This window comes from Salmo trutta, chromosome 31 (genome assembly GCF_901001165.1).
Source record: "Salmo trutta chromosome 31, fSalTru1.1, whole genome shotgun sequence".
NCBI lineage: Eukaryota > Metazoa > Chordata > Actinopteri > Salmoniformes > Salmonidae > Salmo > Salmo trutta.
Genome location: NC_042987.1, coordinates 26,774,989 through 26,800,971, shown reverse-complemented (window position 1 = coordinate 26,800,971; position 25,983 = coordinate 26,774,989). Strand labels below are relative to the sequence as shown.

The 25,983-nt window shown below is 44.5% G+C and overlaps 1 protein-coding gene across 5 annotated transcripts in view; it reads left to right on the top strand.

Annotated features, from left to right (window-relative positions):
• The window catches only part of LOC115169838 (ephrin type-B receptor 1), a 394,957-nt gene that overhangs the window by 193,941 nt on the left and 175,033 nt on the right, over positions 1-25,983 (top strand). For all 5 annotated transcript variants that reach the window (XM_029725852.1, XM_029725850.1, XM_029725847.1 and 2 more), the window contains exon 3: positions 5,456-6,137. In XM_029725852.1, the coding sequence (XP_029581712.1) occupies positions 5,456-6,137 (682 nt within the window). The remainder of the gene's footprint in view (positions 1-5,455; positions 6,138-25,983) is intronic.

Genomic DNA, 25,983 nt, shown 5'->3' with positions numbered 1-25,983 from the left:
TCGTCATGGTGTTATAGCTGGTCTGTAGCTCATCTCTCTCTGTCGTCATGGTGTTATAGCTGGTCTGTAGCTCATCTCTCTCTCTGTCGTCATGGTGTTATAGCTGGTCTGTAGCTCATCTCTCTCTCTGTCGTCATGGTGTTATAGCTGGTCTGTAGCTCATCTCTCTCTGTCGTCATGGTGTTATAGCTGGTCTGTAGCTCATCTCTCTCTTTAGTCATGGTGTTATAGCGTGTCTGTAGCTCATCTCTCTCTGTCGTCATGGTGTTATAGCTGGTCTGTAGCTCATCTCTCTCTGTCGTCATGGTGTTATAGCTGGTCTGTAGCTCATCTCTCTCTTTAGTCATGGTGTTATAGCTGGTCTGTAGCTCATCTCTCTCTGTCGTCATGGTGTTATAGCTGGTCTGTAGCTCATCTCTCTCTGTCGTCATGGTGTTATAGCTGGTCTGTAGCTCATCTCTCTCTTTAGTCATGGTGTTATAGCTGGTCTGTAGCTCATCTCTCTCTGTCGTCATCGTGTTATAGCTGGTCTGTAGCTCATCTCTCTCTGTCGTCATGGTGTTATAGCTGGTCTGTAGCTCATCTCTCTCTTTAGTCATGGTGTTATAGCTGGTCTGTAGCTCATCTCTCTCTGTCGTCATGGTGTTATAGCTGGTCTGTAGCTCATCTCTCTCTGTCGTCATGGTGTTATAGCTGGTCTGTAGCTCATCTCTCTCTGTCGTCATGGTGTTATAGCTGGTCTGTAGCTCATCTCTCTCTGTCGTCATGGTGTTATAGCTGGTCTGTAGCTCATCTCTCTCTGTCGTCATGGTGTTATAACTGGTCTGTAGCTCATCTCTCTCTTTAGTCATGGTGTTATAGCTGGTCTGTAGCTCATCTCTCTCTGTCGTCATGGTGTTATAGCTGGTCTGTAGCTCATCTCTCTCTGTCGTCATGGTGTTATAGCTGGTCTATAGCTCATCTCTCTCTGTCGTCATGGTGTTATAGCTGGTCTGTAGCTCATCTCTCTCTGTCGTCATGGTGTTATAGCTGGTCTGTAGCTCATCTCTCTCTTTAGTCATGGTGTTATAGCTGGTCTGTAGCTCATCTCTCTCTGTCGTCATGGTGTTATAGCTGGTCTGTAGCTCATCTCTCTCTTTAGTCATGGTGTTATAGCTGGTCTGTAGCTCATCTCTCTCTTTAGTCTTGGTGTTATAGCTGGTCTGTAGCTCATCTCTCTCTTTAGTCATGGTGTTATAGCTGGTCTGTAGCTCATCTCTCTCTTTAGTCATGTTGTTGTAGCTGGTCTGTAGCTCATCTCTCTCTGTCGTCATGGTGTTATAGCTGGTCTGTAGCTCATCTCTCTCTGTCGTCATGGTGTTATAGCTGGTCTGTATCTCATCTCTCTCTGTCGTCATGGTGTTATAGCTGGTCTGTAGCTCATCTCTCTCTGTCGTCATGGCGTTGTAACTGGTCTGTAACTCTTCTTTCTCTATTGTCAGGTTGTTTTTGGAAGCTTTATAATCTTCAAACCCAACAATAACTTTCTTGTGATAGAAACCCAGACCAATTAACCCAGCCAGTAGAACACACAGCAGCCCCAGACACAGTGCAGCACCTCTGAAGGGTCTCAACCCTGAGCTCTCCGAACCTGTGGGGATAGCTCCTGGTGTTGTCTTTGAGGTGACATATTCCTCGTGGGAGTTGATGATATCTTCATAGAAGTCCTCATCTTTATTTGCTGCCCCTTTATTACAAAACATATTCTCTAGATTAATGTCCATGTTGGCATAAATGTCCTCCGACATCTCCATTGTCTACCACTGTCTCGATTACTACTATAATTCAGTCTGCCACAGAATATGTTCTAGTATGAAAGCTGTATTGTTGGTGTGGAACCTTTTAAAGGTGGCTGACCAGCAATGGGCATGCCTTACCAGGCAGACAATGCAAGAATGTGGAAGTGGCTATGGTTGGTGGTATGGAGTGAGGAGACCTGGATATTAACCTTCCCCTTTTTGTTTCTTCAACGTATCTTTAAGTCTCTTCAATTTCTTTGTTCTGATCATTGGTGCATTTTCAATGATCAGAACTGAGATCTGTAAAATATTCAAATCAAATTGTATTTGTCATATGCGCCGAATACAACAGCTGTAGACCTTACAGTGAAATGCTTTCTTACAAGCCCTTAACCAACAATGCAGTTTTAAGAAAAATAAGTGTTAAGTAAAAAATAGATAAGTAAAAAATAAAAATAACAAATAACAAATAATTAAAGAGCAGCAGTAAAATAACAGTAGCAAGGCTATATACAGGGGTACCAGTACAGAGTCAATATGCGGGGGCACCGGTTAGTTGAGGTAATTGAGGTAATGTGTACATGTAGGTAGAGTTAAAGTGACTATGCATAGATAATAAACAAAGAGTGGCAGCAGCGTAAAAGAGGGGGAGGGGGGACAATGTAAATAGTCTGGGTAGCCATTTCATTAGCTGTTCAGGAGTCTTATGGCTTGGGGGTAGAAGCTGTTAAGAAGCCTTTTGGACCTAGGCTTGGCGCTCCGGTACAGAGAGAACAGTCTATGACTAGGTTGGCTGGAGTCAGTGATGCAACCAGTCAGGATGCTCTCGATGGTGCAGCTGTAGAACTTTTTGAGGATCTGAGGACCTGAAAAAGGTCAAATAAATAGATGCGTACATGATAAGAAATTGTATAATCTATTTTTGTAGATGTCACATAAAGCTTCTTGTAACTCCAAAATAGGTCTATGCCAAGTCTCCTGAGGGGGAATATGCTTTGTCGTGCCCTCTTCACGACTGTCTTGGTGTGATAGTTTGTTGGTGATGTGGACACCAAGGAATTTGAAGCTCTCAACCTGCTCCACTACAGCCCCGTCGATGAGAATGGGGGTGTGCTCGCTATACTCCTTTTCCTGTAGTCCACAATCATCTCCTTTGTCTTGATCACGTTGAGGGAGAGTTTGTTATTCTGGCACCACACGGCCAGGTCTCTGACCTGCTCCCTATAGGCTGTCTCATCGTTGTCGGTGATCAGGCCTACCACTGTTGTGTCATCAGCAAACTTAATGATGGTGTTGGAGTCGTCCTTGGCCATGCAGTCATGAGTGAACAGGGAGTACAGGAGGGGACTGAGCACGCACCCCTGAGGGTCCACCGTGTTGAGGATCAGTGTGGCAGATGTGTTGTTACATACCCTTACCACCTGGGGGCGGCCCGTCAGGAAGTCCAGGATCCAGTTGCAGAGGGAGGTGTTTAGTCCCAGGGCCCTTAGCTTAGTGATGCTTTTTGGGCACTATGGTGTTGAATGCTGAGATGTATTCAATGAACACCATTCTCACATAGGTGCTCCTTTTGTCCAGGTGTGAAAGGGCAGTGTGGAGTGCAATAGAGATTGCATCATCTGTGGATCTGTTGGGGCGGTATGCAAATTGGAGTGGGTCTAGGGTTTCTGGGATAATGGTGTTGTTGTGAGCCATGACCAGCCTTTCAAAGCACTTCATGGCTACAGACGTGAGGGCTACGGGTCGGTAGGCATTTAGGCAGGTTACCTTAGTGTTCTTGTGCACAGGGACTTTGGTGGTCTGCTTGAAACATGTTGGTATTACAGACTCAGTCAGGGAGAGGTTGAAAATGTCAGTGAAGACACTTGCCAGTTGGTGAGCGCATGCTCGGCGTACACGTCCTGGTAATCCGTCTGGCCCTGCGGCCTTGTGAATGTTGACCTGTTTAAAGGTCTTACTCACATCGGCTACGGAGAGCATGATCACACAGTCGCCTGGAACAGCTGATGCTGTAGTATCAAATCAAATCAAATTTATTTATATAGCCCTTCTTACATCAGTTGATATATCGAAGTGCTGTACAGAAACCGAGCCTAAAACCCCAAACAGCAAGCAATGCAGGTGTAGAAGCACAGTGGCTAGGAAAAACTCCCTAGAAAGGCCAAAACCTAGGAAGAAACATAGAGAGGAACCAGGCTATGAGGTGTGCCCAGTCCTCTCCTGGCTGTGCCGGGTGGAGATTATAACAGAACATGGCCAAGATGTTCAAATGTTCATAAATGACCAGCATGGTCAAATAATAGTAATCACAGTGAACAGGTCAGGGTTCCATAGCCGCAGGCAGAACAGTTGAAACTGGAGCAGCAGCACGGCCAGGTGGACTGGGGACAACAAGGAGTCATCATGCCATGTAGTCCTGAGGCATGGGCCTAGGGCTCAGGTCCTCCGAGAGAGAGAAAGAAAGAATGAAAGAAAGAGAGAATTAGAGAGAGCATACTTAAGTTCACGCAGGACACCGGATAAGACAGGAGAAATACTCCAGTTATAACAGACTGACCCTAGCCCCCCGACACATAAACTACTGCAGCATAAATACTGGAGGCTGAGACAGGAGGGGTCAGGAAACACTGTGTCCCCATCCGATGACACCCCCGGACAGGGCCAAACAGGCAGGATCTAACCCCACTGACTTTGCCAAAGCAGAGCCCCCACAACACTAGAGGGATACCTTCAACCACCAGCTTACCATCCTGAGACAAGGCTGAGTATAGCCCACAAAGATCTTCGCCACGGCACAACCCAAGGGGGGGCGCCAACCCAGACAGGAAGACCATGTCAGTGACTCAACCCACTCAAGTGACGCACCCCTCCTAGGGACGGCATGGAAGAGCACCAGTAAGCCAGTGACTCAGCCCCTGTAATAGGGTTAGAGGCAGAGAATCCCATTGGAGAGAGGGGAACCGGCTAGGCAGAGACAGCAAGGGCGGTTCGTTGCTCCAGTGCCTTTCCATTCACCTTCACACTCCTGGGCCAGACTACACTCAATCAGAGGACCTACTGAAGAGATGAGTCTTAAATGAAGACTTAAATGTTGAGACCCAGTCTGCATCTCTCACATGGGCAGGCAGACCATTCCATAAAAATGGAGCTCCATAGGAGAAAGCCCTGCCTCCAGCTGTTTGCTTAGAAATTCTAGGGACAATTAGGAGGCCTGCGTCTTGTGACCGTAGCGTAGTACAATTAGTACCCGACCGTAGTACAATTCAATCACTCCATTCTGTGACCAACCGTAGTACAATTCAATCACTCCATTCTGTTACTGACCATTACTGTAACTAAGAAGTATTACCTGTACTAATACTGTACTGTATGTGTTGGTAGATGGGGAACTGTCATTTCAGGAAGTTAAGTCCAAATTAAGTGTTCATGCCCCTGACACCAGTTTGTGAACACAGATGGTAAGGATAGTTGAAAAAAATATATGTATATATATCTTTAGAAACCAGATTCCTGAACTGTATGTATGCTATCGTTGTATCTCTCTATCTAATGCTATGCATCCTTCTCTCTTGGCATTGCAGTGTCAAACACTATTGGTTACTGTGTTTGTGACTTTTCAAGATACTGTATATTTCTAACCAAATACCTCTGTCTCTGGTCTCTACTCTGTCTCACAGTGGGAGGAGGTGAGCGGCTACGATGAGAACCTCAACACCATCCGGACCTACCAGGTGTGCAACGTGTTTGAGCCCAGCCAGAACAACTGGCTCCTCACCACCTTCATCGACCGACGTGGAGCTCAGAGGATCTACGTGGAGATGCGCTTCACCGTACGTGACTGCAGCTCCATCCCCAACGTTCCCGGTTCCTGTAAGGAGACCTTCAACCTCTACTACTATGAGACGGACTCGGTCATCGCCACCAAGGGAACTGCCTTCTGGATGGAAGCCCCTTACCTAAAGGTGGACACCATCGCGGCCGATGAGAGCTTCTCCCAGGTGGACTTCGGCGGACGGTTGATGAAGGTCAACACGGAGGTTCGGAGCTTTGGCCCGCTGTCGAAGAACGGGTTCTACCTGGCGTTTCAGGACTATGGTGCCTGCATGTCGCTGCTCTCGGTCAGAGTGTTTTATAAGAAGTGCCCCAGTGTGGTGCAGAACTTCGCCATCTTCCCAGAGACCATGACGGGGGCGGAGAGCACCTCCCTGGTCATCGCTAGAGGGATCTGCATCCCAAATTCAGAGGAGGTGGACGTGCCAATAAAGCTGTACTGCAATGGAGATGGAGAGTGGATGGTTCCTATCGGGAGCTGCACCTGCAAAGCTGGGTTCGAGACAGATAACGGGAATGTCTGCCGAGGTAAGGAAACAACAAAGGAATGTTCCCAAGAACAGAAATGGGTGGCAGTTAGCCTAACGGTTACGAGCATTGGGCCAGTAACCGAAAGGTTGTTGGTTTGAATCTCAGAGCTGACTATTTGCAAAAATCGGTCATTGCGCCCTTGAGCAAGGCACTTAACCATAATTGCTTCTGTAAATTGTTCTGAATTAGAGCGTCTGCTAAATAAAATGTATAAATGAAATATGAGAAATAGGGCTCATAAACTGTTTTATTTTAAGGTCTTTCTTTTGTAATGTCCATCCCCATTCACACAACCCAATGAAACGTCCTGGGAACCTTGAAAGAACCAGATTTGGTTTGCTGCGGAATCAATATCACTGGATTTATTCTGAATGGCCAGCTGTTCCCGGTTTGGGAATTAGATTTGTGTTGAACCTCAGGCACAGACTTGGGAGTTGTAAATAAATCATTGTCTTTCATATTTTACCGCCTCAACATGACTGAAGACTCGCAGTAGATTAAATCACACAGGCTCTGTGGGAATTGATCTATTTTAAATGCAGTAGGTACATAAGAAGACATCAGAGCATTATCTTTATTGTAACAGCACATAGCCAATTTCATAGTTCTCTTCTTTGACACCGCTTTGTGTGGCATACGGTATTGATTGTGTTTCATGCATTTTGCAGATCGTGGTGCACTGTAATTGTCCTTTGATCAGAGAAGCATGATAGAGAGGCGCATTATCATTCATTCCTAATCTGCTGAGACGGTGAGGGCTGCTGTCGTAGAGATGATCAGTGATGTACAGTATCATTCTATGAAGATGTAAAACCACATGTTTTATTTTACCGGCTACTGTTTTTAAAGCAAGGCTAGGTAGAAGAATAAATGTGTATGTGTTGCACAAAACAATTATATAGTAGTTGTAGTTTGACGTGAGCTACTGTAGGGCAACTTATTTTTCTTATGATGACTCTCTCTCACACACACACACACACACACACACACACACACACACACACACACACACACACACACACACACACACACACACACACACACACACACACACACACCAAGTATAATATGTGCTCAAGGTCTCTAATGATAATATAGTGTGCTCAGCCTTCCCAACACAATGCTATATTTGGTCCCTCTGGAGGTGTGAGTGAGAATGTGTGGAGAGGAGATAAGATTGATTGACGCACATCTGATACGATCAATAAATAGATATGAAAGCAGTGTGTGTGTGTGTGTTTGTGTGTTTTCCGTTCTACTGTACTTTGCTTTCCCCTGCTACTTGGCCAAGGAAACCAATGACTTTGGGGGGCATAGAGTCATTAAAACTTGCTCCTAACAACTGATACTGGATCAGATATGTCTGCATTCCACTAATAATGAAGGTTATAGTTCTGGATAGCATCATCCGATCCTAGATCAGTGGTGAAGGGCAACATCTATTTTGCTCCTGTTTCAACTGCCCTTAGATCAGATCCAACCCCAGGCAAGGTCCCTCTTATCAATACAGATGCTGTGATTATGAACTGTGCTGAGAACGGCTGTGGAGTCACACAGTTCCACTCTCTGAATAGAACAGCTGAAAACTGAAAAGAACAGCTCTTCTTCCACCCACAGAGTTAGTCTGACAACATAGTGCTGAGTCATGATGAAGCCTGTCAAAACAACTATTCAAAAACAGGGTTCAGATCAACAGTGAATGAATATGGCTTTTAAACATAAGAGTAGGGTGTAAAGCAGTGTGTTCAATACACACACTGCAAACACACATCTTTCTCTATCTCTCCATCATCTCCCCATTCCTTATACAGCAACTCTTTCCTCTTCCATCTCAGTCTATGTTTCTGCTATATCCTATTGTATTATCATATTAAAATAAATGGTATCTGGCCTTGATCTAAAGATGCAGATACAGATACAGAGATGTTTAACGCTCCTCTATCAGTTTCTCTTAACAAACAGAGATGTTTAACGCTCCTCTATCAATTTCTCTTAACAAACAGAGATGTTTAACGCTCCTCTATCAGTTTCTCTTAACAAACAGAGATGTTTAACTCTCCTCTATCAGTTTCTCTTAACAAACAGAGATGTTTAACGCTCCTCTATCAGTTTCTCTTAACAAACAGAGATGTTTAACTCTCCTCTATCAGTTGCTCTTAACAAACAGAGATGTTTAAAGCTCCTCTATGAGTTTCTCTTAACAAACAGAGATGTTTAACGCTCCTCTATCAGTTTCTCTTAACAGACATGTTTAACGCTCCTCTATCAGTTTCTCTTAACAAACAGAGATGTTTAACGCTCCTCTATCAGTTTCTCTTAACAAACAGAGATGTTTAACGCTCCTCTATCAGTTTCTCTTAACAAACAGAGATGTTTAACGCTCCTCTATCAGTTTCTCTAAACAAACAGAGATGTTTAAAGCTCCTCTATCAGTTTCTCTTAACAAACAGAGATGTTTAACGCTCCTCTATCAGTTTCTCTTAACAAACAGAGATGTTTAACGCTCCTCTATCAGTTTCTCTTAACAAATAGAGATGTTTAACTCTCCTCTATCAGTTTCTCTTAACAAACAGAGATGTTTAACGCTCCTCTATCAGTTCCTCTTAACAAACAGAGATGTTTAACGCTCCTCTATCAGTTTTTCTTAACACACAGAGATGTTTAACTCTCCTCTATCAGTTTCTCTTAACAAACAGAGATGTTTAACGCTCCTCTATCAGTTTCTCTTAACACACAGAGATGTTTAACTCTCCTCTATCAGTTTCTCTTAACAAACAGAGATGTTTAACTCTCCTCTATCAGTTTCTCTTAACAAACAGAGATGTTTAACGCTCCTCTATCAGTTTCTCTTAACAAACAGAGATGTTTAACGCTCCTCTATCAGTTTCTCTTAACAAACAGAGATGTTTAACTCTCCTCTATCAGTTTCTCTTAACAAACAGAGATGTTTAACGCTCCTCTATCAGTTTCTCTTAACAAACAGAGATGTTTAACGCTCCTCTATCAGTTTCTCTAAACAAACAGAGATGTTTAAAGCTCCTCTATCAGTTTCTCTTAACAAACAGAGATGTTTAACGCTCCTCTATCAGTTTCTCTTAACAAACAGAGATGTTTAACGCTCCTCTATCAGTTTCTCTTAACAAACAGAGATGTTTAACTCTCCTCTATCAGTTTCTCTTAACAAACAGAGATGTTTAACTCTCCTCTATCAGTTTCTCTTAACAAACAGAGATGTTTAACGCTCCTCTATCAGTTTTTCTTAACACACAGAGATGTTTAACTCTCCTCTATCAGTTTCTCTTAACAAACAGAGATGTTTAACGCTCCTCTATCAGTTTCTCTTAACACACAGAGATGTTTAACTCTCCTCTATCAGTTTCTCTTAACAAACAGAGATGTTTAACTCTCCTCTATCAGTTTCTCTTAACAAACAGAGATGTTTAACGCTCCTCTATCAGTTTCTCTTAACAAACAGAGATGTTTAACGCTCCTCTATCAGTTTCTCTTAACAAACAGAGATGTTTAACTCTCCTCTATCAGTTTCTCTTAACAAACAGAGATGTTTAACGCTCCTCTATCAGTTTCTCTTAACAAACAAAGATGTTTAACTCTCCTCTATCAGTTTCTCTTAACAAACAGAGATGTTTAACGCTCCTCTATCAGTTTCTCTTAACAAACAGAGATGTTTAACTCTCCTCTATCAGTTTCTCTTAACAAACAGAGATGTTTAACGCTCCTCTATCAGTTTCTCTTAACAAACAGAGATGCATTGGTTGAGAATAACAACACAGGCCATCTGTATTAGTATTGAGCTATCCACAGAGTAAATCCTATTGGTTTGGACTGATATACTGTACTGTGTATCTCTGCTATATCTCTACTGTATTTACCTCCAGTCTGAGAGTAATTGGAGCGTAGGTGCCGTGTTGTTTTTGGAGGAGGTATGTTGCTCTGGTTGTTTGTAGGGGGTTTCTTCACCCACACACACACACACACACATACACACACACACGCACGCATACACACTTCTCCTGGTAGGTAGGGTTTTTAACAGAAGTGGAGACGTTGACTACCGCTAATTCCCACATTCTCTCTGACTTCCTCCTTCTAAATGGGCTCAAAAATTAGACTTCCTGCCGAACTGTCTCTCAGCATCACTCTCTCTCTCTCTCTCCCTCTCTCTCCCACTTTCTTTCTGCTCTCTTTCTGTCTCCCTCTCTGCTCTCTCTTTGTGATGTAAAAGCACAAACTGTGGGAGGTATGAAAAACATGATAAACAGGACCCAGGAGAGAAGAGGAAGGATACTACACAGTAGGAGTGTTAATTATAGGAGGAGAGTGTTCAGGGGCACTGCGTGAAGCTGGTTCTACACTGACATTAGCCCCCCCCCCAGATATGCAGACACGCTGTCTGTTGGCCATACTGATATTCATCTGCAGTCAGATAGCGCTGCTAAAACCATGCTTTGAACATAGTGAGAGCAGAAGTGGTACACACACACACACGCACACACACACACACACACACACGCCGTGACTGTAGGTTAGTCTGGAGTAGTCTAAGCGCTCTGAGCACTCTCCATCTCCCCTAATAACTCAGTCTCTGAGGTTAAAATAGAGGCTTGTACGTCTTTGAAATGACTCAAACGAGAAGCAATCCCTGCCTTTTATTTTCCACACAATCTTCTTTCATGGACCTTGTAATCCATTATTTAAACAGGGAAATGTAACCTTAAAGTGCTTATAGAAGCCGAGCAGTTTGGACAACCAATCAATTAGAGGTCAGTGAAACAAGATGGCCTCCGCGTGGAGCCTGATGTAATTGCCCATTAGAGATGAGGAAAACGGAATAAGAAGAAAATGAGGGCAAGCTGAAATAATTCCCCTCATTGAGGGAAGCACTGTAAAGACAGGGAGGGAGAAGAGGGCTGGGAGGGAGAGGTAGTGTGTATGCTGAATGCAGAATGGCCAATCAGAGATGGAAGCTAGTCGATTGTGAGAGGTGTGTTTTACTGTGGAAAGTGGAGTGGAATATGTGTGTGTGTTTACATATATAACATTATGCGCATGTGTGCGAGCGTGCGTGTGTCTGCATATGTTTATATTTTTTATTTAACCTTTATTTAACCAGGTAGGCCAGTTGAGAACAAGTTCTCATTTACAACTGTGACCTGGCCAAGATAAAGCAAAGCAGTGTGACTAAAACAACACAGAGTTACACATGGAATAAACAAACGTACAGTCAATAACACAATAGAAAAGTCTGTATACAGTGTGTGCAAATGAAGTAAGGAGGTAAGGCAATAAATAGGCCAATAGTGGCGAAGTAATTACAATTTAGTAATTTACACTGGAGTGATATATGTGCAGATGAGGATGTGCAAGTAGAAATACTGGTGTGCAAAAAAGCAGAAAAACAAATATGGGGATGAGGTAGGTACACACTGCTATGTATGTGTGCTGGCTCCCTTTTTTCCATGGAGTCTATCTGGTCTTTATGTTTTAATTAGTGACAATGAGCAGACTTAGTTCTCATACTGGATGTAACCAGCCTGCTGTATGTACCCTGCTGTAACCAGCCTGGATGTAACCAGCCTTCTGTATGTAGCCTGCTGTAACCAGCCTGTATATAGCCGGCCTGTATGTAGCCTGCTGTAACCAGCCTGTATGTAACCAGCCTGCTGTATGTAGCCTGCTGTAACCAGCCTGTATGTAACCAGCCTGCTGTATGTAGCCTGCTGTAACCAGCCTGTATATAGCCAGCCTGCTGCATGTACCCTGCTGTAACCAGCCTGTATATAGCCAGCCTGCTGTATGTACCCTGCTGTAACCAGCATGTATGTAGCCAGCCTGCTGTATGTAGCCTGTATGTAGCCAGCCTGCTGTATGTAGCCTGCTGTAACCAGCCTGTATGTAGCCAGCCTGCTGTATGTAGCCTGCTGTAACCAGCCTGGATGTAGCTAGCCTGCTGTAACCAGCCTGTATGTAGCCAGCCTGCTGTATGTAGCCTGCTGTAACCAGCCTGTATATAGCCAGCCTGTTGCATGTACCCTGCTGTAGCCAGCCTGGATGTAACCAGCCTGCTGTAACCAGCCTGTATATAGCCAGCCTGCTGTATGTAGCCTGCTGTAACCAGCCTGGATGTAACCAGCCTGCTGTATGTAGCCTGCTGTAGCCAGCCTGTATATAGCCAGCCTGTTGCATGTACCCTGCTGTAGCCAGCCTGGATGTAACCAGCCTTCTGTATGTAGCCTGCTGTAACCAGCCTGTATGTAGCCAGCCTGTTGCATGTACCCTGCTGTAGCCAGCCTAGATGTAACCAGCCTTCTGTATGTAGCCTGCTGTAACCAGCCTGTATGTAACCAGCCTGTTGCATGTAGCCTGCTGTAACCAGCCTGTATGTAGCCAGCCTGCTGTATGTAGCCTGCTGTAACCAGCCTGTATGTAGCCAGCCTGCTGTATGTAGCCTGCTGTAATCAGCCTGTATGTAGCCATCCTGCTGCATATACTCTGCCGTAGCCAGCCTGGATGTAACCAGCTTGTATGTAGCCAGCCTGTTGCATATACTCTGCCGTAGCCAGCCTTGATGTAACCAGCCTGTATGTAGCCAGCCTGTTGCATGTACCCTGCTGTAGCCAGCCTTGATGTAACCAGCCTGTATGTAGCCTGCTGTAACCATCCTGTATGTAGCCAGCCTGCTGTATGTAGCCTGCTGTAACCAGCCTGTATGTAGCCAGCCTGCTGTATGTAGCCTGCTGTAACCAGCCTGTATGTAGCCAGCCTGCTGTATGTAGCCTGCTGTAACCAGCCTGTATGTAGCCATCCTGCTGCATATACCCTGCTGTAGCCAGCCTCAATGTAACCAGCCTGTATGTAACCCACCTGTATGTAGCCTGCCTGCTGTATGTACCCTACAGTAACCAGCCTGTATGTAGCCAGCCTGCTGTATGTAGCCTGCTGTAACCAGCCTGTATGTAGCCAGCCTGCTGTATGTACCCTACAGTAACCAGCCTGTATGTAGCCAGCCTGCTGTATGTACCCTGCAGTAACCCGCCTGTCTGTAACCAACCTGCTGTATGTACCCTACAGTAATCAGCCTGTATGTAACCAGCCTGCTGTACAGTATGTACCCTGCTGTAACCAGCATGTATGTAACCAGCCTGCTGTATGTACCTTGCAGTAACCAGCCTGTATGTAACCAGCCTGCTGTACAGTATGTACCCTGCTGTAACCAGCCTGTATGTAACCAGCCTGTTGTATGTACCCTGCTGTAACCAGCCTATATGTAATCAGCCTGTATATAACCCGCCTGAATGCTGTTTGTGAGCCGAGGGCCTGTAAAGAGGTATAGCGATGGGTCCAGCGTGTCTCTCTCATTACCCCACCATAACTCTGACAGCTCCCATTTGGGGCTCTGGGTGGGCTTTTTCTCTGACACGCACGCACACACACAAACACTCACACACACCACACCACACCACACACACCACAACTCACACACACACACCCTTGCCTCCCTTCGTCTTTCGGTTGTGTTAGCAATCTGCTAAATATTTGATGGCCACCTTACATCGAGCAAAGACATTGTTCAGAATAGCACCCTCGACCCACTAGAGTAAAGCTGATGTTTTATGTTCTGGTGTAATTGTAAGGACACTATATATACAACGTATGTGGACACCCCTTCAAATTAGTTGAATAGGCTATTTCAGCCACACCCGTTGCTTATTTATTTTTTATTTGTAATTAAAAAAAAAAATATATATATATATATATATATATATATATATATATATATACACTGCTCAAAAAAATAAAGGGAACACTTAAACAACACAATTTAACTCCAAGTCAATCACACTTCTGTGAAATCAAACTGTCCACTTAGGAAGCAACACTGATTGACAATAAATTTCACATGCTGTTGTGCAAATGGAATAGACAACAGGTGGAAATTATAGGCAATTAGCAAGACACCCCCGATAAAGGAGTAGTTCTGCAGGTGGGGACCACAGAACACTTCTCAGTTCCTATGCTTCCTAGCTGATGTTTTGGTCACTTTTGAATGCTGGCGGTGCTTTCACTCTAGTGGTAGCATGAGACGGAGTCTACAACCCACACAAGTGGCTCAGGTAGTGCAGCTCATCCAGGATGGCACATCAATGCGAGCTGTGGCAAGAAGGTTTGCTGTGTCTGTCAGCGTAGTGTCCAGAGCGTGGAGGCGCTACCAGGAGACAGGCCAGTACATCAGGAGACGTGGAGGAGGCCGTAGGAGGGCAACAACCCAGCAGCAGGACCGCTACCTCCGCCTTTGTGCAAGGAGCAGCAGGAGAAGCACTGCCAGAGCCCTGCAAAATGACCTCCAGCAGGCCACAAATGTGCATGTGTCTGCTCAAACGGTCAGAAACAGACTCCATGAGGGTGGTATGAGGGCCCGACGTCCACAGGTGGGGGTTGTGTTTACAGCCCAACACCGTGCAGGACGTTTGGCATTTGCCAGAGAACACCAAGATTGGCAAATTCGCCACTGGCGCCCTGTGCTCTTCACAGATGAAAGCAGGTTCACACTGAGCACATGTGACAGACGTGACAGAGTCTGGAGACGCCGTGGAGAACGTTCTGCTGCCTGCAACATCCTCCAGCATGACCGGTTTGGTGGTGGGTCAATCATGGTGTGGGGTGGCATTTCTTTGGGGGGCCACACAGCCCTCCATGTACTCGCCAGAGGTAGCCTGACTGCCATTAGGTACCGAGATGAGATCCTCAGACCCCTTGTGAGACCATATGCTGGTGCGGTTGGCCCTGGGTTCCTCCTAATGCAAGACAATGCTAGACCTCATGTGGCTGGAGTGTGTCAGCAGTTCCTGCAAGAGGAAGGCATTGATGCTATGGACTGGCTATGGATTGATGCTATGGACTCGTTCCCCAGACCTGAATCCAATTGAGCACATCTGGGACATATGTCAGTTTTTAATGTCCCGTTGGTAGGATATACGTGCTTGTAGTTCATCCACTTTATTAGCCAGCGATTGTATATGTTGGCCAATAGTACCGATGGCAGAGGCAGATTAGCCACTCATGGCTGGATCCTCACATGGCACCCCGATCTCCTTCCGCGATACCTCCGTCTCCTTCTCCTGCGAATGACGGGGATGAGGGCCTGTTCGGGTGTCTGGTATAAATCCTTCTCGTTAAAGAAAAAATATTTGTCCACTTCAAGCTGAGTAATCGCTGTTCTGATGTCCATAAGCTCTTTTCGTCATAAAAGACGGTAGCAGCAACATTATGTACAAAATAAGGAACAAACAATGTAAATTAGCTAACAAAATAGCATGGTTAGGTAAGAGCCCATTAAACAGCAGCCATCCCCTCCGGCGCCATCTTAAAAATTTGTTGGGGTGATGTTGTCTGTATTGAAAATGCAGGCTGGACAGCTGGCTAATCTGACGCTGTTTACAGTTTATAGTGTGGCTCTGTTGAAGAGCTGGATGGAGACAAGCTAATGCAGAGATAATAACAATGTATCTATCCATTAATACATTTAGTAATTTGTTTGCCCAGACATGCATCCGTTCATCCACCCGTCCATCCATCCATCAATCCATCCAGTAGTTTTCTATTTGGTGAATACTGGATATAGATGATGTGCATCCTCTCTTATTTTCCCTCTTTGTTCGGCACCGGCGGGCTCTTGACACATCGGCACATTAATATTACAAATATTCAAATAACTTTATTCAACGTTCGACCATCTAACGCTGGTGACGGGAGATTCACGGCCCATTGAGCGAGTGTGTCTCCTCAGGCCTAAGTACCGATACATTATGGCTGCCTTATTCCTGTATAATAGCTGTTGTCATGGGCCTGGGAGAGGGGTAGAGGAGAGGAGAGGAGAGGAGAGGAGAGGAGAGGAGAGGAGAGGAGAGGAAAATAGAGGAGAGGTCAGGAGATGAGAGGAAAATAGAGGAGAGGTCAGGAGAGGAGAGGAAAATAGAGGAGAGGTCAGGAGAAGAGAGGAAAATAGAGGAGAAGATAGGAGAGGACAGTAGATGAGGAAAGAAAAGAGGGGAGAGGAGTGCTTGAGGTTCTGGCTCTCTGTTACTATTTCTTATTGTTTTTCTCTCTTACTCTGTCAGGTGTTTGTGGTATATACTTTAGGTATTTACTGTGATCAGATGTTTGTCCAATACGGTCCTGGTTAACTGCTGTTCAGACAAGCTGGCAGTTAGGTCCCTAACAGTGTGTAGGCAGGCTATTAGAGGCAACTCTTAACTCATTTAGCCCCGTCCATTTCTCTTCTACAGACTAGTTCATTTGTGACTGAACGCCTCGATTCGGTCTTATGAGTCAGAATTTGCATTGGATAAAAGTAGCCCCACCCACCTCTTTAAGGATTCACTTGTGAGGCCATGTGCTAAACAGAGTGTCACGACTTCTGCTGAAGTCGATGCCCCTCCTTGCTCGGGTGGTGCTCGGCGGTCGACGTAACCGTTCTTCTAGCCATCATTGGCCAGTTTTTCATTTTCCATTGGTTTTGTCTTGTCTTCCTACACACCTGGTTCCAATCCCATTCATTACATGTTGTGTATTTAACCCTCTGTTTTCCCTCATGTCCTTGTCGGTGATTGTTTGTGAGTTATGTACGCGCGTATTTTGTATCGGTGTGCGACGGGTTATTTTTACCCATGTTATTTGTGTACTTTGGTTTTGGAGTTTGTTTTTTGTTAATTAAAATACTCCAGTTTAACCAAGTTGACTTCCAACTGACCGTGAGAAGCGTTTCGCCCTCGTCTCGTGCCTCACCGGGAGAGCCCTGGAGTGGGCCAGCGCTGTGTGTGGAGAGGGAGATGTGGCGTTGGACCATTATGAGGAGTTCCCCCGCCGTTTTCGGGCAGCTTTCGACCACCCACCCGAGGACAGAGCAGTGGGTGAGCGCCTCTACCATCTGAGGCAGGAGACGAGGAGCGTCCAGGATTTTGCCCTGGAGTTCAGGACCCTGGCAGCCGGTACGGGATGGAATCACAGGGCCCTGATCGACCATTACCGCTGCAATCTGCGTGAGGACGTCCGTCGGGAGCTGTCCTGCAGAGACACCACCCTCACCTTCGACCAGCTGGTGGATCTGTCCATCCGGCTGGACAACCTGCTGGCTGCTCGCGGACGTCCAGATCGGGGTCTGGTGGTTCCATCCTCCCGCACCCCCTCTCCTCTACCCATGGAACTGGGAGGGAGGGTGCACAGGGAGACTGGAGGGGGTTCCCGCTCGTGCACCATCGGTGGCTGTAGAGGTCACACTGCTGGTCGGTGCCGGGTAGGTTCCTCTGGGAATCGAGGTAGCTTGCAGGGTGCTCTGGCGCCACCCCAGGTGAGTAGGCACCATTCTCATCCAGAGCCCTCTGTGGCACATATATTTGTGTCTGTTACTTTTCCTGATTTTTCCCTGCGTTCCCAGCATAAGGAGCTAGTAGATTCAGGCGCGGCTGGGAATTTCATTGATTAAGCTTTTGCTCATAGTTTAGGGATCCCCATTGTACCCGTGGATGTGCCTTTCCCCGTTCACACCTTAGATAGTCGACCATTAGGGTCGGGGTTGATCAAGGAGGCCACAGCTCCTTTGAGTATGGTGACGCAGGGGGGTCACAAGGAAAAAATGTGTATTTTCCTTATTGACACTCCTGCGTATCCCATGGTGCTGGGCCTACCTTGGTTAACTAGTCATAACCCCACTTTTTCTTGGCCACAGAGGGCTCTCACGGGGTGGTCGCGAGAGTGCTCAGGTAGGTGTGTAGGGGTTTCCGTTGGTGTTTCTACGGTGGAAAGTCCAGACTAGGTCTCCACCGTGCACATTCCCTCCGAATATGCCGATTTGGCTCTCGCCTTCTGTAAAAGGAAGGCGACTCAATTACCACCCTATCGACAGGGGGCTTGTGCGATAAATCTCATGGTAGACGCTGCACTTCCCAAGAGTCACGTGTATCCCCTGTCGCAAGCGGAGACGGTGGCTATGGAGACATATATCTCCGAATCCCTGTGTCAGGGGTACATTAGGTCCTCCATTTCACCCGTCTCCTCGAGTTTCTTTTTTGTGAAGAAGAAGGATGGAGGTCTGCGCCCGTGCATTGATTATCGAGGTCTTAATAAAATCACGGTGGGGTACAGTTACCCGCTACCTCTAATCACCACGGCGATGGACGACTGGTTCCAGTGCGTGTAGGAAACCTGGAACGCAGCTCATGTACGCCTTCAGCGCACCGTACGGCGCCAGAAAGTTGGCGCAGACCATCACCGCAGTGAGGCCCCGGTGTTCGCACCGGGGGACAGGGTCTGGCTCTCGACCAGAAACCTGCCCCTCCGCCTGCCCTGCCGGAAGTTGGGTCCGCAGTTTGTGGGGCCGTTTAAAGTCCTGAGGTATGTTATAGGTTAATGCTTCCCCCCCATTACCGCATTAACCCCTCGTTACATGTGTCTCTCCTCAGGCCGGTGGTGGCTGGCCCGCTCCAGGAGGCTGAGGTGCGGGAGGTTCCTCCGCTCCCTCTGGACATTGAGGGGGCCCCGGCGTACTCCGTTCGATCCATCCTGGATTCGAGACGTCGGGCGAGGAGCCTTCAGTACCTCATGGACTGGGAGGGGTACGGTCCGGAGGAGAGATGCTGGGTTCCGGTGGAGGATGTGTTAGATCCTTCCCTGCTGCGAGAGTTCCATCGTCTCCATCCGGATTGCCCTGCACCTCGTCCTCCGGGTCGTCCCCGAGGCCGGTGTCGACGCACTGCTGGAACCACGCGTCGGGGGGGGGGGGGGGGGTACTTGCTCGGGTGGTGCTCGGCGGTCGACGTCACCAGTCTTCTAGCCATCATTGATCAGTTTTTCATTTTCCATTGGTTTTGTCTTGTCTTCCTACACACCTGGTTCCAATCCCATTCATTACATGTTGTGTATTTAACCCTCTGTTTTACCTCATGTCCATGTCGGTGATTGTTTGTGAGTTATGTACGCGTGTATTTTGTATCGGTGTGCGACGGGTTATTTTTACCCATGTTATTTGTGTACTTTGGTTTTGGAGTTTGTTTTTTGTTAATTAAAATACTCCAGTTTAACCAAGTTAGTTTCTACTGCGCCTGACTTCCCTGCCACCTACAAACACGACTATGACACAGAGTAAGTAGTTTAGTAAACAACCAAAGATTAAGACTAAAAGTGGTACAAGTAGTAGCCTACAATAAGGAAAAACTCCAGGTAAAAATACACTTTATCTAGTCCTTGGCCTATATCCTAATCTAACTTTGGTGCAGGTCATGTTGGTCTTCACATTACTGGCACTGGTAAACACACACTATATCAAATTAAATCTAAGTTTATTGATCACATGGACAGGATACAGAAGGTCTAAACGGTACAGTGAAATGGTTACTCGCATAGTAGCAAGGAATTGTCCAAATAAAAATATTTTATAATTATGAGATGACGCTTATCCGACACACTTGTCTAAATTGATGGGTCACATTAAGGAAATGCTTTTAACCACCCCCCCAGCTAAGTGGATGGGTCACTGTTGTCTAGACATGTACACATATTCATGAAATACAATAGATGGCTGTAATCACCCCCAGACACACCTGGCTAACTGTTTTTTATTTTATTTATTTATTGAGTATCTGAAACATACAATATACTTGCAGTGAAGCTGCTCAACAACTACACCATTTACATTTTAGCAGACGCTCTTATCCAGAGCGACTTACAGTAGTGAATGCATACATTTCATACATTTTTTTCTTCCGTACTGGTCCCCCGTGGGAATCAAACCCACAACCCTGGCGTTGCAAACACCATGCTCTACCAACTGAGCCACACGGGACCTGTCATTCAACAGACTCCCATTCAGAGTGACACACAGAAGCATTCAGGGTCAATTCCCTGCTCAAGGGCACGTTGACAGATCTCCCACCAGGCCAAAAAATTTGAACCCTCCAAGGTCCCCCCACAGTTCCCCAATAGCTGTACATCAACCATTCGAGACCCCTCCCACAGTCCCCCCTCCCCACCCAGAAGAAAAATAAAAAAATACAATTCATTCCATTCCCCACCCCTCAATGCACCAACAACCAAGAGAATGAACTAAAGAGGAAAAAGGAAAAGACAGAAGAACACAGCAAACAACAATGCAAAATACATTTAAAACAAAGGACATCAAGGACAACTAAAATCATAACAGCAATGCCAACTGTATGTTTGTGTGCATGTCTGGCATTATTACATGTATGTGTGTGTTCTTGTATGCGTTTATTTGAATGAGAGTGTGTGTATATGCATGTGTACAAACACCTGCACGGCATCAGCCTCAGGCAAACTGGCATTAGTTGTAAAAACACTGCCCCTCAGTGTCATTCAAATGTACTTTTTATTATGTTTCATTTTGACTTAAAAAAATAACTTTTATCTTTGACCATCATTCTATCTCCCGCACAGCAACTCCACTCCCACTTGTCTCCAATTCCACATCCCAACCCTCAGCTTCCCTCAGCCCATCCCATCTATCTCTGCTGGCCCATCCCATCTATCTCTACGCAACACATATCTTTCAACTATGTTGTGATGTTTAACGTACAATTTCAATCTATCTAATCAAATAGAATCCACATATTGCGAGTTGAAGATAAATACTTTTACTAAGAGTATTAGTATATTAGTAATTGACTGACCCGGTCTTTCCAGATCTCCTAACAGTACTATTTCTAGGGTCAATTTTAGATCAATTTTAGATCAATGCTATGCATTTTCAACCATTCCTGAACCTGAGACCAGAAACAGGCTACCTGAGGGCAATACCTAAATAAATGGTCTATTGATTCTGTATCCTCACAACAAAATCTGCAGAGCTTCGATGATTTTATGCCCCAAATATTCAACATTTTGTTGTTGGCAAGAATTCTATATAATCATTTTAGCTGAAAAGCATGAAGTCTTGAATCTTGCGAAGTTTTATATATCAACCATGGAATCGGTACATCAAAAATCTTTTTCCCACTATTTTGCAATCTGTATGGCACAGTTGTCAACATCCTGGTCCTCAAATGAAACTGGTATACTTTCCTATTTATGCTATTTTTATTCCTTCGCCAGTTTTGATCCTTTATATTGGGCAGACAGACCAGTTCCCTACCTCCTCCCGCTGCCACCTGCCTCCTCCATTTTTGGGGTAATGCTGTAATCAATTGGTTGTACTCTTCGATTGAGCAGACCTTCCCATACAATTCTGATAACTCATTGAAGGACATAACTCTACCATTCCAAATTACAATATAATTTAAGAACAAAATACCCTTTTCAAGCATCGTTCCCATAAATACACGTATTTTATCAACCAGCACATTTGAGTTCAGCCATAATATTTGTTTTAATATTTGTTTTATCTTTTCAGGGGGATTAAATTGAAATTGTAGCCAGCTCTGTAATGCTTGTTTGAAAAAGAGATACTTTGAAAAAAAGTATAATTTTCAATTAATCGAAAATGAGACATGGCAATCTGCACAAAGGCAAAAAAGCCCAATTCAGGAAACTTGGCGTATGTCGCAAGTCACGACATCACAGGAGAGCTGTTTGAACGTAAAAAACATATATCAAAATGCGTTTTTTTTTTTGCAGAAATGCCTTCTCGAACATGTGAACTTTCATGTGCCTTAATAACAAACTTGTATGCCATCTGTAAATACGAATAAAATTGTTAAATTACGAGCCTAGTTGGTTTAGCCACAGAAAAAGTGAGCAACCTTCCCGCTAGCCGTGATTGGCTGAGATAATGAGTGGGCTGGACATGCCGAGAGATGAGTTTGGTTGGTCTGCCATATAGCATGCGTCTGTCTATTGGAGCTGGTCGGTATGTCTAGGTAATCGTGTCAAACGCGGCTTTATTTTTTTTATTGTGTAGTAAAACTGCATAAACCTAACGTCAAGTTAAAGTGTACTGTTAGCTAGCTAACATTAGCTGGCTGGCTCGCTAGCTAACATTATGTGTATGCTCTCCACTTTATGGAGGACCGAGTTTTGAAATCAGTGGAATTCGAGTATGATAGCTAAGGAAATGGAGAAAACACCAGTCTGGATTACATCGTGCATGGCATCAGACAGGATGTAAACTGGTAAGATAGTCTAGCTAGCTACATTTTCAGATATTACACATTTCAAATTTTGACAAAGTGGTTTCATTTCAAGTGTACTGTTAGCTAGCTAACGTTAGCTGGCTGGGTTGCTAGCTAATATTATGTGTATGATCTTATTCTTCGTATCTCAGACACATTTGCTTGACTAGTTATAGCCATATAAACTGGTTGGTTAGCTACCTCCAGATTAATGCAGGGTAGTAACATCATGAGTTATGATTATGGTCCATGGTTTAGCTAGTTAGCTAGCTACATGTCATAACAAAAGACTTCTATTTGACAATGTATTTTCATTTCATGTGAGTGTTCTGTTAGCTAGCTAGCTAACGTTAGCTGGCTGGCTCACTAACTAACGTTACGTCATGCTTTGGGATTCATTGTTTACCTAGCTAGCTATCTAGCTACATTTCTTAACAAAATACTCTCGTCTTAGTGTGCCAGAGCGCAGAATAACTGCTCAATTGTTTTACGCTCAAATCCCGTTGAATATGTCCGGTGTCAGTAAACTTCGGCAACAAGGCATAATTCAATTGTTGCCAGCAGCACTGTTACAGTCACCAAAGCTCTGGATAACATGAAAACGGCCTAACCAGCTCTGCTAGGGGGAGTAAAATGTTCAGTGTGGGGTGTTCTCTCATTATGCCTCTTGAAGTAGCTAGCCAATTAGCTTGGGTGCTTGACTGTCGTTGTGAGGTCAGAGCTTTCGGACATCCCTATTCCTTGAACGCGAAACGCTCTGAATTAATTAATGGACAATCTGACAGCACAGTTGCAGTCACCAACACTCTGGATAACATACTGTAACAGCCTAACCAGCTCTGTTAGGGCGAGTAATGTTCAGTGAGCTGTTCTCTCTCAGATGTCTGGAAGTAGCTGGCAAGTTAGTACAGAACGCTCAGATCAACCCTTAAAGAGATGGGTGGGGCTAAGGCTTAAGAGGGTGTGAACAATGCTGATTGGGTGTAGATAAAGAAGGGCTCTCCAACAGTTTTACCAAAACATTGAAAGATGGTTTTCTCAAAAGTGAGTTTACAAGTTGATCAACTTTCGAAGCAGAATTACTTTCCCATTGTTTCCTCAAATGCAGTGTATGATATACCATTTTGTAGCTCCGAGTCTCTACTTTTATCCAATGTAAAAAACAGAAATTCAAATGTTGCTTCAAGACCGAATCCAGGTGGTGAGTCACATATCTTTCAAAAACAGCGCGGTAGAAACATACTGAGCAGCTCACATTATAGACAGACGCATGCTACATGGCAGACCAATACAAACCCATCTCCCGGCATGTCCAGCCCATCCATTATCTCAGCCAACCATTGCTAGCGGGAAGATTCCTGACTTTCTCCGTGGCTAAACCAACTAGGCTCGTAATTTAACAATTTTATTTATATTTATGGATGGAATACAAGTTTGTTATTATGGAACATGAAAGTTCACAATTTCCAGAAGGCATTTCTGCCAAAAACGCATTTTGATAAAACATAAATGTTTACGTTCAAATGCCTCTCCTGTGAAGTAGTGACGTGTGACATTTGTGACGTTTCCTGAAACAAATCACACTTGTGACCGACGGCTCAATTCGGTCTTATGTAGAAAAATTAAAAATTGTGTTTTTTACATTGGATAAAAGTAGAGACTCAGAGCTAGATTGTATAATTGTATATCATACACTACAGTCGAGGAACAATGGGAAATTAATTCTGCTTTAAAAGTTGATAAACTTGTAACCCCACTTTTGAGAAAATAGCCCTTGAATATTTTGGTACCCAGAGATCTTCTTTGTCTACACCCATTCATCATCATTCACACCCTTTTAAGCCCATCTCTTTAAGGATTCACATGTGAGGCAATGTGGTAAACAGTAAGTATGGTAGTGTACAACCAACGATTTCAAGACTAAAGGCTGGTTTATACTATGTCTATTGACATGTCTGTATTCAGTTGTCACAGTGACATCATGAACATTCTATTGTCGTCCGATATCAAACTTGTCATTGTCGTCATGAAAAAGTATAACACAAAAACGACAGGCTGCATAACATCAGCAGTCTGGTGGTCCAAAATAGCATAACTGGTGTATTTTTACACCAATAAACCCATCTGTTGAAAAATGAATTTAGTATTTGTTAATCTAGCAAACCAGGCAACTAAAAGCAATTTTCATTATTTCATTATTACAGGAAAATAAACAACGTCATTATTAACAAGTTAATGGTGAGCTAATTACAGAAATAAGTGTGATGAAATAAAAGCAGGGCGTTTAGAACTTTAGAACGCTGTCTCGTTGGCCTAACGTTATATCCTATTTTGATTTTGGTGCAGGTCATGTTGCTCTTCACATTACCGTCTCTGGTAAACCCACATTATATCAAATAAAATCAAAGTTTATTTGTCACATGCACAGGATACAGACGGTGTAAATGGTACAGTGAAATTAATACTTGCATAGGGGAGTGTTTTGTTTAGACATGTAGCTAGCTAGATAGTTAAACAATGAACCATGATCCCAACTTATAACGTTACTACCCTGCATGAATCTACAGGTAGCTAAAGCTAACCAACTAGCTAGGTTCAATGTTTGCTAGCTAGCTAACATTAGGCTATAACTAGCAATTTAAGTGGCTCTGAGATATGAATAATATTACTACACAGATCATACACGTAACGCTAGCGAGTCAGCCAGTCAGCTAACATTCGCTGGCTAGGCAACACTACGCTTTAACTTGCAATGAAAACAACATTCTGACAAAATTAGAAACGTATAATATCTGAAAATGTAGCAAGCTAGACTCTTACCTGTATAGATGGATGAACGCTTCTCCCTCTCTGTCACGGATGCCATGGTTGCCCTTAGTTTGAAGCTGTAATCCGGAGACAGATGTTTTATACAACAGCCTTTTATTCAACAGCCTGTTTTATACAACAGTGTTCTCTTTTTGACTTCCTCCAAATTTGCAATCAAATGCCTGAATTGTCTCCATCTCTTTATCTATCATACTCTGCTTCCACTGGGCATCCCACTGATTTCAAAACTCGGTCCTCCCAAAAGTGGAGAGCCTTAGCAACACTGTTGCAGTTATTCATGATATCTTTCAAAAAGACGCTTAAGAAAGTATTACCTACACATGCTAAGCCGCTCATAAAATAAGTGAATTTGTGTTTAAATGTCAATGCCCCTGTGTTTTTAAATCATATTTGTTAAAAGTTGTGTGAATTTAAGGTAAATTCAGACAAACTTGGCTTACAAGTTTGTTAATAAGGCACATGAAAGCTCACATGTTTCAGAAGGCATTTCTGGCCAAAAAGCATTTTGATTAAAAAGAAATGTTACAAAACACAGAGTGAGAATCAACCCCCCCCCCCCACCCACACACACACACACACACTCAGTGTCTGATTTTGAACACCCTTTTCTGTGTTGCTGCACATGGACTTTCACACTGCGCACTATCACTCTCTCTATCTCTCTCTGTGTGTACAGTATGCTTTTAACAGGGGTCTCTGCTCTCAGCCAGGCCACCTTTAAACCCAATTATAAAGCCTTCTGACTCTTCCTGTACTCTCCCCATTACTGGGCTACAGAAAGGCCATGGCGACACGGAAAAATGGGAGAGCGGGAGAAAGAGAGAGAAAGGACGGAATAGAGAATAAAAGAAGAAAGAAAGACTGAAAGAGACAAAAGG